Below are 14118 nucleotides of genomic sequence, written 5' to 3' on the forward strand. Positions count from 1 at the left end.
ACATTTATAATTGAATGTATAAAATTACAATCAAATTAAGTTAGCTGGCTAAAGTTATTACATACATTTACATTTGATATATAGTTAAACTATCCTATAATTTTAAAGCTTACATATGTATTTAATAATAAACTTACTTACATTAATATTTATTTTAAGAGAGAGCAAGAAAAAAGTTATTAATTACTGGGAGACTTGGAGTAAGTACTACAAGGGCAAACAAAGTGCAGACCGTGAAGATTGTCAGAGTCAAAATTGTTTGTAAAATGCTGCCAGAAGATCTTGAGTAACTGTGATTTAATGGTGGAAAAAGGTTGATTTAAGTCAAGTACAGGTAGACTGTTATAGGTTCTTGGTAATCTGTTAAAGTAGAGTTGTTTGTTGGATGATGTAAAATTATGTTGAAGCTTGTTGCTGGTTGAGGATCTGGTAGGATTGCGGCAAAAGTTGACATAGTTACTGATATTGAAATAATTAGATGGATGCTGGATTGATTTTACAAAGAAGAGTATGTCATAAAGACCATAGGTGTACATCAGTGGTATTAAAGTGTATCAGCTTTTCCTGACTGCTGTGTTAGAGTAAGTGACTGCTCTATTAGTGTCTCTCGATCTTATTTCTGCAACATGTGAATGACCAGCAAAGTACGGATTAATAAGTTATATTACCCCTAACAGCCCTAGAATAAACACTGCCTGAAAGAAAGCAAATATTCACTGCCAATAGTATTATTAGTGCATTACATATTTTAAAACACATAGCTAAGGGAGAACTCCCCCCCCCCTAAAATCTCAGACTCACCCCCTAAAATTGTGAGCAACTACTACACTATACTTAAATGACACACAAAACTTATCAAAAATGCTTTCAGATTCAATCTCAGCATAGTTAATACGTAAAATTTTTTCCAGGTTAAAATTGTGAATGCAACCTTTACTCAGACTTAGTATCAGATCAAGGGCGTAGGAAGGGGGGGTTCGGATGGTTCGGACGATCCCCCCTTTCAGAGGCAGAATTTAAAAAAATTTAAAATCACACCAAATCTTACAGCTCTGGAGCTCTCCGGTAGCTACTTGCCCACTGGCGCTCCTCTATACTACTCTTGAGGGTCACATCACATTAAGGCCACTCCAATTGGTAATTATGTTTCTGGTCAACCGCCCGCATCCTTTTTTGGAGAATGTTAAATTTCAGAAATACATGGGTAAAATGCCCACATCAGCTTTTTGAAAAACCTGGATTTCAGAAACAAATATTGGGCTGCAACAAGTATGCCAGGCTAAATCTAAGTTTCATAATTTGTATTTTATCAATGAAAACCTACAAGAAATAGGCATAGTGCATCTCGTAGTGCATAGTACAGATCGATATACTCTAATAGAACAGTCAGTGAATCACAAAAATACTCTAATTGAGCAGTCACTTCATTGTTGCTTTGTTGCTGAATTCCGCCCGCCCGCACCTAAAACTGATTTTCAAAGGACCAGAAACATAATTACCAATTGGAGTGGCCGAATGCTGAACTATTGGATCACGTGATCAAATGCGCACGTGATGCATTGTTGAAATGGCGCGAGTGAAATGGCGAAGGACTGTTAAATGGTCGGTTGGGACATATTACAAGGCAGCAGCTGCTAAACTTGAGTGGTCGTGTTACACATGTGTCAGGTTAGCACAAACTGTGAACTGTTGATGTATATTTACTTGATGAATGATTTATTTGTTACATGTTGTGGACACGTGATGTCTCGAATATATTGGAGTACAAGCCAAGTCTGAAGTTATTGACCATCAACAGGAGGACCGGCCTAGAATATTGTATAGCTGGAAAGAAGTATTGCCAACTAAAGGACTCGAATGTGGAGGGCTTCCGTGTGCTACGAGGTTGAAGTTGGCTGTCAGTATGCTGTCTGGAAGTGAAGATAGTTAGTTTTACAATAGGGCTATAAACAGCAGTATGTAGGTTTTAGCTAGTTAGATGCACAAACAGCACCTTTTATTGTTACTGCCTAAGGGCACATTTTGTGTATGCATTGTTTTCGACCCAACATGGTGTAGGGGAAGCACCCAGGCCTTCCCCTTGAGACATTCCACTTTAAACCGAACCCCCTTCGAAAAAATCCTGGCTATGCCCCTGCAGATCAATTAATTTTTAAAATCCTAGTATACAGCTAACAAAAATTCATGTATATAGCTAGTGACAGCCATTCAATATCTGAGAGCCCAGTATAATTATAGAAAAAATAGCATGCTTAACTCAAATTTAAATTCAATCTCAGAAAGTGTAATTTGTAAAAAATTCTACTTTCAAAATGGCATGCACAGCCAGCACAAATAACTCCAGATTTAATCTCAGAAAGCCTGATTTTTAAAAACTTTCTCGTTTTGCTATAACCATGAAAATTAATATTGAATGTCAGAATTATTTCTTGGAAGACATCCAACCATGAAGATCTTGTGATTCGCTAGTGCTTTGTGGTATCATGTACAATGATGGTCAATACTGATCATGATCTCACACAAATTGTAAAGATTCAACACTTGATATGTAGTGCATTATTAATAGAATATGTACAGTATACATGAGGTGCACATGGTTGTCCTAGCATTATGTGATCACTACTACGCTCATGCATCAAGCTCTACCAACCATAGGATCTGGCTTCACCCACTATGATCACAAAAATCAACACTCATGACACAGCCGTGTTTGGCAACTATTTCAATGGTTATATAGTTGTGAACTTGGACAACTATATAATAGACTTTCACCTGATCACCCCCCAAACTCCTGTCTCTTACAGATCATCTGATGCTTCCCCGGAACTGGGCCTTGTAAGTGGCCCTAGGGACTTTTACTTGTCCCCATTATTGTTGTTTCAGTTGTGTCCAGCACACATGCCTTTTGTGCTGGGGGTGGTAGGCGGGAATAATAAATTTAAATTATAATTGCTTGATGCTTTTGGTCACCTATTATGCTTTAAAGTATGTTGGCATAATCGGCCGGTGCCTATCGTCCAACAGCTCATAATTATTTTCTATCTTATTCGGCGGGAAACTCTACGAGCAGTTACAAGTACTGGAAGTGGTCTGAAAGGTAACAGATTGATGCATCTTCAGTGTAAATTTCATATGCGTGCTTGATATCCTTGGAGAGTTATGCTGGCTTGAATTCTTTAAAACCGTTTATCTCGAAACTTCTAATGTGCGATTTAGCCGATCGTTTTTCCAAAATCCAGTAACATACTTTTCCCTGTTTCCCATCCACCACTCACAGGTTTTTAAGCCAGAAATATTTTTTTTGTCATTCCACAGATTTACCATAGTTATTTTATCTGGACTTGTGCTGTTAAGGTGGAAAATTGCCAGCAAAAAATTGTAAGTTCTTATGAATATCATTCCTGTCCCAACAAAGTTCATGACCTGGTGAACCACCATGCCATAGTGAAGCAAATTGACCATGAAAAGAGAACTTATCTAAGTAGATAAGAAAGTGATGATAGGTATAATATTATGTATTTGAGAGAGAGAGAGGCTGACCTACAGTATATACCCTCTTGAGACACATTAATCAACAGAAAATAAAGCCACTGATTTTGTATAGATTGATCACTTATAGTATAGCGACACAATATAGTAGTGCACAAGGGGGGAGGAAGTAGTTGATATGAGGGGAGCTGTGCTGACCCAGACTTATGGAAGTGAGGTACTACATTGTCTCTGGTTTGGTAAGGTGAGACCAAAAAAAAAAAGATCACAACCATTTCACAATAGCTGCCCATCTCACCAGCTATGCATTTATTGCTGATAAACTACATAAAAATCCTTACATAGCTCGCTACACACTGCTCTAATACTGTGACTGCTTTATTAGAGTGACTGCTCTATTAGAGTATCTCGATCCTTATTGCGGTTTTCAGCCCCACTCCAAGAAGGATAATTTCGGCGTGATCAAGACACACGGTAGTGTGTCGTGCGGCCCAAGAAGCCGGCGCGTAACACCCGTGAGTATATTGACAGGAAGAAAGAAAACGCAATTTTCTCACCTCCGTAGCTCTGTGCTGCCTTGATGAAACAAGACGATTTTTGCTGTGGACACTCCCTCCACCTTCAGCACTCCACATTCCAAATTTGAGCGAAATCGCTTCAAGCGTTCCCGAGATATGCGACTTCAAAAATTGGCTTGGTTTCTTCGTTTTTTTTTTCTTCTTATTTTTCTTCCTCTTTTCGCACACTTACAAAAACTGCTATAAAACGCGAACGCCATATCCGATCGCCTTGAACTTTGGCACACAGAAGGGGGTATAAAGGCGCATCTCTGTACCAAATTTGGATGGAATACGATAAACAGGCAAAGAGTTATGAGCGATTATTCACGAAAAATAACACCAATATGTTGTCACGCCTACAGGGTAAACCGCGTATGGGAAGAAGCTGAAAATCAGTGGGTGAATAGGTTAACTATTGAACCTCAAACCTTTTGTGGTTTGAAAGAAATCGAGCTAAAAACCAGGAAGATACAACGAAAAAACCAACAGTGTGTAACAATTACGCAATCGAGATTAGCTAATAAAAACGACTGCTTGCCACGCCTACCAGGTAAACCGCTTGGGGTAATACTTTAAAAATCGCTGTACAGATGGAGTTATCATCTTAGAAAGGCTCTTCAATGGTGTAGAAGAATCAGACTTAAAGCCACGGAGTTATAACACGAAATCCAACTTGGTGTAGCAAGTGCGAGATCGATATACTCTAATAGAGCAGTCATCCTAATAGAGCAGTCACCCGAAGAGAATTCAAGAGATCAGCTAGAAACAAGTCACCCTGTAGAGAGATCAGCCACAAACAATTCACCCTGTAGAGAGATCAGAAGAAGTTACCTTGTAGGGAATTCATGCAACTATAGAAAGAGATAATTCAGCTAGAAGAAATCACCTTGTAGAATTCAGCTACAAAGAAACCACAATGTAGAGAGTTCAGCTATAAACAAATCACCCTGTAGAGAGATCAGATAGAAGAAGTTAACTTGTAGAGAGTTCAGCTACAAAGAAACCATCATTTAGAGAGTTCAGCTGCAAACAAATTACCTGTAGAGAGTTCAGCTACAAAGAAATCTCCCTGTAGAGAGATCAGCTAGGAGAAGTTTCCTTGTAGAGAGTTCAGTTACAAAGAAACCACCATGTAGAGAAATAGTTTACAAACTAGTGACCCTGTAGAGACATCAGCTAGAAGAAGTTACCTTGTAAAGAGTTCAGCTACAAAGAAACCATTCTGTAAAGAGCTCAGCTGCAAAAAAATCACCTGTACAGAATTCCACTACAAACAAGTCACCCTATATAAAGATCAGCTAGAAGAAGTTACCTCGAAGAGAGTTCAGTTACAAAGAAACCACCATGTAGAGAAATAGTTTACAAACTAGTGACCCTGTAGAGACATCAGCTAGAAGAAGTTACCTTGTAAAGAGTTCAGCTACAAAGAAACCATTCTGTAAAGAGCTCAGCTGCAAACAAATCACCTGTACAGAATTCAGCTACAAACAAATCACCCTGTAGAGAGATCAGCTAGAAGAAGTTACCTTGTTGGTAGTTCAGCTACAAACAAATCACCCTATAGAGAGATCAGCTAGAAGAAGTTACCTTGTAGAAAGTTCAGCTACAAAGAAACCATCATGTGGAGAGTTCAGCTGCAAACAAATCACCTGTAGAGAATTCAGCTACAAACAAATCTCCATGTAGAGAGATCAGCTAGGAGAAGTTTCCCTGTAGAGAGTTCAGTTACAAAGAAACCACCATGTAGAGAATTTGTTTACAAACTAGTGACCCTGTAGAGACATCAGCTAGAAGAAGTTACCTCGTAGAGTATTCAGTTACAAAGAAACCACCATGTAGAGAATTCGTTTACAAACTAGTGACCCTGTAGAGACATCAGCTAGAAGAACTTACCTTGTAAAGAGTTCAGCTACATAGAAACCATTGTGTAAAGAGCTCAGCTGCAAACAAATCACCTGTACAGAATTCAGCTACAAACTAGTGACCTTGTGGAGACATCAGCTAGAAGAAACTACCTTGTAGAGAGCTCAGCTACAAAGAAACCATTCTGTAAAGAGCTCAGCTGCAAACAAATCACCTGTACAGAAACTGAATTCAGCTACAAACAAATCACCCTGTAGAAAGATCAGCTAGAAGAAGTCACCTTGTAGAGAGTTCAGCTACAATGAAACCACCATGTAGGGAGTTCAGCTAGAAGAAGTTACCTTGTAGAGAGTTCAGCTACAAAGAAACCATCATGAAGAGAGTTCAGCTGCAAACAAATCTCCCTGTAGAGAGTTCAGTTAGAAGAAGTTACCTTGTAGAGAGTTCAGCTACAAAGAAACCATCATGTGGAGAGTTCAGCTGCAAACAAATCACCTGTAGACAGTTCAGCTACTAAGAAACCACCATGTAGGGAGTTCAGCTAGAAGAAGTTACCTTGTAGAGAGTTCAGCTACAAAGAAACCATTCTGTAAAGAGCTCAGCTGCAAACAAATCACCTGTATAGAATTCAGCTACAAACAAATCACCCTGTAGAGAGATCAGCTAGAAGAAATTACCTTGTAGAGAGTTCAGCTACAGTTAAAAGAAACCACCATGTAAAGAGTTCAGCTGCAAAGAAATCACCCTTTAGAAAATTCTGCCACAAACAAATTGCCCTGTAGAAAGATCAGTTAGAAGAAGTTATCTTGTAGAGAGTTCAGCTACAAAGAAACCACCATGTAGAGAGTTCAGCTAGAAGAAATTACCTTGTAGAGAGTTCAGCTACAAAGAAACCATCATCTAGATAGTTCAGCTGCAAACAAATCACCTGTAGAGAGTTCAGCTACAAACAAATCTCGCTGTAAAGAGATCAATTAGAAGAAGTTACCTTGTAGAGAGTTCAGCTACAAAGAAACCATTCTGTAAAGAGCTCAGCAGCAAAAAAATCACCTGTACAGAATCCAGCTACAAATAAATCACCCTGTAGAGAGAACAGCTAGAAGAAGTTACCTTGAAGAGTGTTCAGTTACAAAGAAACCACCATGGACAGTTCTGTAATAAATATATGTATTATATATATAATTTGTACATTTACTGATAAAATATTTAAAGTACATCTACTTCACCTTTTCTTCTTCCTGTAGTAAAGAAAAAATAGGTTAAAAAAGTCCCAAAGCTGGCCATAGGCCGGCTTTGGGGTATACAAATACAAAAAGAAATGAAATCTAATCCAAAACAGCCAAGCTGTAAAAAAAGTGTGCGGCCCTCAGAAAGGCTATGGTGAAAAAAGATGTGAAATCCAAGGTGGCGGCCAAGAAATGGCTGTGATGGTAGGTTAATGGTAAAAATTTTAATAATGACAATTTAGGTAAATTTTGTGAAGCGGCACAAAAATTCACCTGAATTGTCGTTATTAAAATTTTTACCATTAACCTACCATCACAGCCATTTCTTGGCCGCCACCTTGGATTTCACATCTTTTTTCACCATAGCCTTTCTGAGGGCCGCACACTTTTTTTACAGCTTGGCTGTTTTGGATTAGATATCATTATGAGGGGGATAATCCCCCCTCAGCAGACCGAGGGGGGGCTTCAGCCGCCTATGGTAGTGCACTATTTCATAAAACCATGCTATTATGCTCATAAAGTTGAGCATTATGCTTTTGAGCAGTGCTCAAAACTCACCTACTGGTATTATATATATGCTTTTGAGAATGCTCATTGTTCTCAAAATTATGCCACCACTTTTAGGTAATAATATCACCTTATTGCTGTAGCTATCAGAACATTTAAATTGATGCTTCAGCTTTATCTTCTTGTTATTTGGTTCATTGTGACTTTTCATTCTATTTGACTGCAGTTATTATATTTGTGTATGGCTGCAATAGGATTTGTTGGAACAAGAGATGAATCACTACTGACTGAAACATTTTACTTTCTTCATTTTTTTCTCTTTTTATTTATTTATTTAAACTTTATAGTAGAGAACCACTAAGGATCTGCTGTTAACTTGTACCAGCAGCCTAACAATACTTACATACATACATACACTCTTCTTAACTAGATAATCCATGGAGGGTATACGTATAGTCGGAGCTTTGATTTATTTTCGCAAAATTGATATAAGACGTGTACATGTACCTTGATCACCTTGATTTTTGGGATAAATGAAGAGTGTATAAAGGTGAATAATGATATGAAATGGTAAAAAAGTTATGAAGCTTCAAAGTTCAAACAATGGGTCAAATTTTGTGCCTGAAAAAGCTGAGGGGTATCTTTTGCAAATCTGGTCACTGTAGTTGTTGCAAGCTCTGTATGTGCATGCATGTAGTTATGGCTGACTTTGGGGCCTTGCAAAGTACAAAAAGAAGTGAAATCCACACAAAAATAGCCAAGCTGTGAAAAATGGTGCGGCCTTAAAAGCCTGGGTGAAAAAAATTGTGAAATTAAAGGTGGTGGCCAAGCAATGGATATTAATGCTTAATAATGGCATCGCATCGTTAAACTTTATTCATTACAGCCATTTCTTGGCCACCACCTTTGATTTCACAGCTTTTTTCACACAGGCTTTTAAAAGCCACACCATCTTTAAGCTTGACTGTTTTTGTGTGGTCTATATGTGACTGGATTTGCAAAAAGTTACCTTTCCACACATTTTACATGCCAGTATGTATGTGACACATGACACCTTACACTGATTAACTTGCTTTTAAATGGACCTTATCCACAATGACGTCACGAGCAACAAGATGGCCGCGTTATTTGGGGTACTAATGTACAGGCGCCTATGGAGAAATTGTTTTGATCCATCATATTTCACTCGTGAAGCAAGATACCGAGGAGTAACCAACAGGTATGGATATAAAGTAACAAAAACTTGCAAACAAGCGTTATCTCGAAAATTTTCCGGCATGCGATACAAATCATTTGTTGTCCTGTCTTGTAACCGTACCTGTTGCTTAGAGCTCGATATCTTCTTCCCTGGCTGAAATATGATCGATCAAAAGAATTTCTCCATAGGCGCCTGTACATTAGTACCCCAAATAACGCGGCCATCTTGTACTCGTGACGTCATTGTGGATAAAGCCCATTCAAAATGCAGCCAGATATTATCGTGGAAAATTTCAGGTAATTATATTGCAATGGTTAAAAAAGTTGTAAAGCTTTAAATTTCAAACAATGGATCAAATTTGTGTGTGAAAAACTGAGGGGTACCTTTTGCAAATTAAATCTGGTCACATAATTATATAGTTGTTGCAAGCCCTGTGTGTGCATACATGTGCTGTGTAGTGCGCACATTTGTGCGTGTAGCATTAAATTATAACAAGAAAAATTCTTACAACTGAGTATTGTCAATCCGCGTACAGAGTGCTGTTCACAGAGTGTAGAGGTACGTTGTTACACATTGAATTTGGCTATTATAAGCTTTCATGCACATAATACATTAACTTAATCCAACAACTGAATGTGTTACTGTATAATACTCTCAATAGCAGCTTGACGTATTATATTGATATGCGTCAAGCGATTAGCCAATAGAATTAGTATTACACTTGTTTGTCAAGGTCCCTTGACAAAAATCTATTGATTGGCTAGAATAGTGTGGTGTTTCTATTAGAAGTAAATGTCCGACTTAACAACTATTGTTACCATAGTGATAGATGCCCCAAAGTATAACACAATATGGTTGCTTAGCAACGGTTGCTATGTAACCGTTGCTAAGGCAAACTCCTTCGAGACCATAGCAACAGTTGCTAAGTGGGATTGGTCTTTTGCAGTAGTTATTTTTTGAATTTCTGTTGCTTAGTAACAGTTGCTATGGTTGTCGGATTAATTTGCAATAGGACGGATGGCTGTGCTATTCGGGATTAATAGTTCTCGCATTGTAAACAGGAAGGAAATAGTGCTTGGCTTCGCCTCGCACTATTTTACTCCTTCCTGTTTACAATGCTCACACTATTAATCCTGAATACCACAGCCATCCATCCTATTACATATACTAATAAGCTGCAGCATGCATGTGTTTGCATACTGCGCATTGAGAACTCAACAGGGTGAAGACTTTATTTAGGAATGTTTATAGATGTCTGCTGAGGTTTCCTAACTGAATGCGAACTCAATAAATTCTCGATCAATTGTAAAATGTTTCCTCCTATCCAGAAAACAATGGCATGCCGATAGCTACCAGCTGCCTGCATGCAGTGGTGTAGAAGAATTTTCCAGCAAATGATAGCTGTCACTGTCAAGATGTCAGCGTGCACTTTCCAATAGTTAACGTTCTCAGAATAACAGACATGATATGATTATGCAGCTGAATATTCATACAACAATGAATATACAAAGTAGAAGTTCAGTTCATTATATTTAGGAGATCAGAAACCAGAGAAGAGTTTTTTTATTATTCTTTTTATTCAGTTTTAAAATTTTTTTTTTGTTGCTATATAAGCATTTATTATTTTTAAATTTTTTTGGGGCTTACACTCAAGCCTAATGTTTTATATTACAAAATATTAAGGAAAAGAGAAAAATGAAAACTGCTGCTGCTGCATAATGGATGGTTCTTTTCTTCCTGGAAACCAATTGAGTTTATTCAACTCTGCCCAAGAAGCATCACAATAGTTAAACATTCTCTTTGCTCCAGTAATGGAGTCCAGAAGCATATCTTGTGCTTTGCTGTACTTCTTTTCACCCAACAATTGATATGATCTCAGCATCATATATCTTGGACCAAATACTCGACATGTCTTTATCTTCTTCTTCAACTTTTTCATTGTCTAGTGACACAACAAAATCAACTATACTACACAAATCTCGTCACAAATGTTTGAGTACCTTAGAGGCTAGTTTGCTGATAGTTTTATCATCAAGTGAGTTGTCAAGGAGTAATAAGCACTCAGCTTGTCGACACAATGCCTTGGTCATCGCAAAATTATATGAGGTAGGTGTTTTACCTAATGTGGTAAATATAATCAAACAGTGGCATATTTCTTTTTAAGTCAAATAAACTAGGAATTTAGCGTCGCCTCTCAGATTTGATGAAGCTTGGTGTGCATGTTTGTAGTACCTGTGGTGCTCATCGCTCATACAAATTTTTATCTCCATAACCTCATAGTTTCTGACACAAATATTTTGAATTGTTCATGAAAAATTGGTCTGTCGTAAGTTACAAATTGACTATAACTTTCTACATTGTTATATTATATTTTAAAACAAATTTTTCACTGACTGAACACTGTTACAGGGAATTAACACTTCTTGCAATTTTGTACGGAATGCATTACGCGTAGTGTGAATGTACACACATGCATGTTTTATAAGCAATTTATCTGGTAACACGATGGTAGTGGCTACCCATATCATGCCTTAGACCACTGTAAACATGACAAATTTCTGAATAGGGTTGCAGCATAGCTTCAAGAATAGCAACTTCAATTAATGTGATATTCCATAATTTATGGATCACTTGAAAGGTCAATCAACAATAATTCTTCAATCAGTGAAAATATTGTTTTAAAATATTAATGCAGTATAACTAAGACAGAGCAACTTTTCATGAAAATTAATATTAAAAATAACGTGGTGATAAATCAGAAACTATGTGGGTTATGGGAATAAAAATTTGTATGAGTTATGAGCACCATATATAGCTAGGTACTACAAATACACCAAACTTCATCAAAATCTGAGAGGTGGCCTACATTCTGTTGACATGAAATGACCCAATATACAACAGCATGTCAAACATTATATTCCACCACAACCATACTGCGGTTTACACACTACACTTACTATTGGCTATAGTAATGTATTTCATTGCCAGTCGCCACTGCCTTATTCTTGCATACCTACAATGATCACATATTACTAGCAACATACACTGACTGAGTTACTACTGCTCACCATGTTGCCAAACAAGTGGCCAGGTAGAAGTCCTCACCAGTTGGGAACTTTTGAATACTGTACCGCTTGGCTGCTTCTATCATGCCTTCAAAATCATCTGGCTTCATACCTGCATGTATATATATAATAGTAATAAAGTCTCAAAACCTCACACAACAAAACCCCCAATGATTGTACATCATGCATAAAGCAGATAACCATTAAATACTCAAGGGTACAATCAGATACAAATGAAACACATCAATGTGTTGAATATGATTGTGATCTCAATTATACGTACGTTAAACAGCATTACATATATATTGTGCTGATCATAACATACCAATTTCCAAGAAGACATCAAAATTGCCACAAGTGATGAGTGCTGTAATTCTGTCATGATCTTCAAGATCTTTCGGAATGTCACACATTTGATCAAGACATTCCTTGATAGCTGGAGTACTAAAAAGAGTGAAAACCATTTGACATTTTTTGCACACAAAAACCCTTTTAAAAAATTTACCACATAAATAATTATAACATGCACCTGTACAAGCATTGACATGTATTAACTCACTTCAACATTAACAGCTCTGTGGAAAGATACTCTATTGAGGTAGTCAATAGTAGAGAAGCATTGTGTTTTCCAGCAATAGACTTGGCAGTTTTTCCTGTATATAAACAAGCAATGATTGACTTGGTTCATCCAATATATGTATTACCCTTCTGGCCTGCCACCACAATTTCACCATGGCACAATTCAAACATCATGGTTGATCTAAGCAAGTGTAGAGTGGCAGTACTGTCATCCAAGTTTATCTCTGATGACCTATGACCATATATCAATCATTATACAACATCTTATGGTTAACTATTACACTTACTTCTTGTTGGCTTTCTTCACATAATGTTCACTCAAATTGTCAAGACTGTACGATTGGCAGCAGTCAATTACAGAAGCATATGCCTCCATCAGCTGTAATACGTTCTCATCATAATACATTCACACCTACAATATGGCTACCTCATAAAGGTCTCCACACTTCTCAGCAGCATTGAGCTGCTGATATGAAGACATCAATGCTAGCAAGTTTTGTTGTTGATGGTGATAGACTTTGGTCAGTTGACCCATACAGTGAGCTCTTTCACACTGAACTCCATCAAGATGTTGATATTGTTTCCTATAGAAATAATGATGGTGAACACAGAACAACAACACATTACATATGTCCTCTCAAACACATCTCTAGCACTCACTTCTTCTGGAATAATTTTGATGTTTTCGCATGCAAAAAATGTTTGACAGCTTGGTAGGCTAAGTTAAAAGCTGATCCAACTTTGGTTGATGGTATGTTAATGCCAAGATAACCAACTCCCTTTTTAAAGTGGATTATACTTTCTTCTGCCTTGCCAGCTTTAAACAATGCCTAAACAATGAAAATGGTTACATGAATGTAACTGATATCACGTAACCATACAATATTGATTAACTCACTTGGCCATAGAAGGTCTCAAACTCAGCCATACTCTCATATTGTGTGATGTTCTCATCAAACCCATTACCATTGAATTGATTGCAGTATCCTATCAAGTCAGTGTCGTCTCCATTAGCTTCCACATCAAATGTCGCATTCATTCCATAGTCAACCAAACTAGCCATTGCCACTTTAGGTACATCCCCTTTAACAACAATTCCAGTGAATGTCTTAAATCTCCCAAACTCGAGACTAACCAGTAACATCATCCTGAACATCTGATATCATTTCATCAAAAACTGATAATGGAACATCAGCTTGAACGATATATTTAGTGGTACAGGCAGTCTCTTCATCTTCTGTAGCAATCACAACATCATTGGAACATGTTGGTTCTTCCTTATAATCCATCATGGTTGATTGTTCTTGTAAATTGAAAGTTTCGTTAGAAGTAGACAAGGAGTAGTCAACACTTATCATGTGTTGAGACTCCTGTGTAAATGAATTGTCAGTGGTAGGATAGCTTAATTCATACTCCTGGAGATGGTTACTGCTGACAAGTGTCATGTCAACTTTGTTCAGGTTCTTGGTAACAGCTAAGTCTTGACCATCAGGAATAGCTCCATTCAGGTTCTTGGTAACAGCTAAGTCTTGACCATCAGGAACAGCTCCATTAGCTTCCACATCAAATGTTCCACCCACTCCAGAGTCAACCAAACTAGCCATTACCACTTCAGGTACATCCCCTTTACA

General features: G+C 37.6%; 1 protein-coding gene across 1 annotated transcript; it reads right to left on the reverse strand.

Annotated features, from left to right (window-relative positions):
* Nucleotides 1-10398: 10398 nt before the first annotated feature.
* LOC136269327 (uncharacterized) lies at nt 10399-13825 on the reverse strand. The gene is made up of 12 exons (XM_066064877.1): nt 13623-13825; nt 13386-13570; nt 13148-13317; nt 12915-13071; nt 12775-12866; nt 12613-12719; nt 12468-12561; nt 12234-12352; nt 11912-12020; nt 11801-11856; nt 10844-10962; nt 10399-10785 (listed from the first exon to the last, which is right to left on the reverse strand). Exons 1-12 carry the CDS (start codon nt 13777-13779, stop codon nt 10522-10524), a joined length of 1629 nt encoding a protein of 542 aa, XP_065920949.1. The 5' UTR covers nt 13780-13825; the 3' UTR covers nt 10399-10521.
* Nucleotides 13826-14118: the final 293 nt, after the last annotated feature.

This window comes from Dysidea avara, chromosome 10 (assembly GCF_963678975.1).
Source record: "Dysidea avara chromosome 10, odDysAvar1.4, whole genome shotgun sequence".
Lineage (NCBI taxonomy): Eukaryota > Metazoa > Porifera > Demospongiae > Dictyoceratida > Dysideidae > Dysidea > Dysidea avara.

What these genes read in the sequence shown, in the direction of transcription:
- LOC136269327 (XM_066064877.1), bottom strand. Translation starts at nt 13,779, where the DNA reads ATGATGGATTATAAGGAAGAACCAACATGTTCCAATGATGTTGTGATT. An exon ending in TTGAGACCTTCTATGGCCAA is followed by an intron (nt 13,318 to 13,385) that starts GTGAGTTAATCA and finishes TTCATTGTTTAG; the next exon opens with GCATTGTTTAAAGCTGGCAA. An exon ending in GCCACTTGTTTGGCAACATG is followed by an intron (nt 11,857 to 11,911) that starts GTGAGCAGTAGT and finishes TGATCATTGTAG; the next exon opens with GTATGCAAGAATAAGGCAGT.